A 1315-nucleotide genomic window follows, 5' to 3' on the forward strand; every position below is an offset into this window, starting at 1 on the left:
GTCCAAGAAGGCTCTCTCCCTTGAGGGTCCCTCTTGTACTCTCCCTTCTTCTAGCCCTTCCAAGCCTTCAGCACCATCCCAGGCTGGGCAGGTGGAACCTGGGAGCGCGCGCCCCCTGCTGCCCACCCAGGGAGCAAGCGCTGGGGGGTCCAGTCTGGGTCTTTCCAGTCCAGTCTCTTGCCAGGCAGAGGGAAGCCCGGTCTCACCACAGACTTCAGGGCTCCCTCCGTATGAGCGTGGAAGAGCTGCCCGCCTGCGGTCAATGGAGCTGGGCACCCACCACCTCTTCTCCATCCACGAATGGGCCCCAAGCTCCCCGCATCAGAGGGGGCAGAGGAGCGGCTAGCGTTTCCTTTTGCTCCCTTGTGGATCACCAGCCTGGGGGGAAGTTGCCAAGCCCTCGGCTGAATGCCCTTGAAGGCCAGTGAAGAAACATCTCGAATCCGCAGCAGCCCCTCCACTGGAGCTCCCTAGAGGTGGGGGCCTGGCAGGGTGGGGGTGGGGGGGATGGAGGAAGAAAAGCTCAGCTGTCCCCAAAGTAGCACACAACATCCAGGCAGCCGAGAGCAAGTTGATCACCCCACCGCCCCCTCCCCCCCATCTCCCATCCTTGCAGGCGGGGCGGCCCGCACCCCGCCCTCGCGGCTGGCCGGCTCTCACACGCACACTCCCCCGCCCGGCCCTTATCGAGGCCGGACGCGCTTCCCTCCTGCCCCGTCCCGCGGCCCCGCGGCCCCGGCTCCCTCCAGGCCGGCTCAGAGCCCCAGCATGGAACCTCGGGACCCCAGCGAGCCCCAGCCCGGGGCAGAGACCGCGGCGGCCCCGCGCTGGCCGGAAGCCAAGACTGTCCACGACAAGACTGTCGCGTCCAAGAAGAAACCCAAATCGGTAAAGGCGGGGCACGGACAGGGGAGTGGGAGAGGAGAGGCGCAGCCCCGGGGAGGGGTCGTAAGCCCCTGGGGCAGGATCAGTGGTGCCCCTCCGGGAGCGGAGCGCAGCCCTCAGCACTAGAATGGCCCAGCTTTGGCTCGGGCTCCGGTTTATTTTGGGAGCTCTGCTCTGGTGCTTTCTTCCCCGGGGCTCGGGTTCCACGCCAGGCGCTCCCTCCTTCTCGCGCCCCAGCCCCGGGCGCCCGCGATAGCACTTGTTGGCAACGCCGGTCAGCGGTGTCTGCGGAAGCGCCCCGGGTTCTGGTAACCGAGCCCAGGCAACCCGGTTCCTGGCAGAGGGCTCCGGGCTCCGCCATCTGGGCACTTGGCTAAGGACCGGAGTCTCTGCGTCGCGGCTCCGGCTCAGGGTCGTGTGCCTAAGGAGA

General features: G+C 67.5%; 1 protein-coding gene across 1 annotated transcript in view; it reads left to right on the plus strand.

Moving 5' to 3' along the window:
- The first annotated feature begins 768 nt into the window (after positions 1-768).
- NT5C1A (5'-nucleotidase, cytosolic IA) overlaps positions 769-1315 on the plus strand; it is a 22387-nt gene continuing 21840 nt past the window's right edge. The window contains exon 1 of the mRNA XM_004705277.3: positions 769-888. Within this exon, the coding sequence (XP_004705334.3) occupies positions 769-888 (120 nt within the window). The remainder of the gene's footprint in view (positions 889-1315) is intronic.

Source organism: Echinops telfairi, unplaced genomic scaffold (assembly GCF_000313985.2).
Source record: "Echinops telfairi isolate 266 unplaced genomic scaffold, ASM31398v2 ScPeMD7_7457;HRSCAF=8495, whole genome shotgun sequence".
NCBI classification, from domain to species: domain Eukaryota; kingdom Metazoa; phylum Chordata; class Mammalia; order Afrosoricida; family Tenrecidae; genus Echinops; species Echinops telfairi.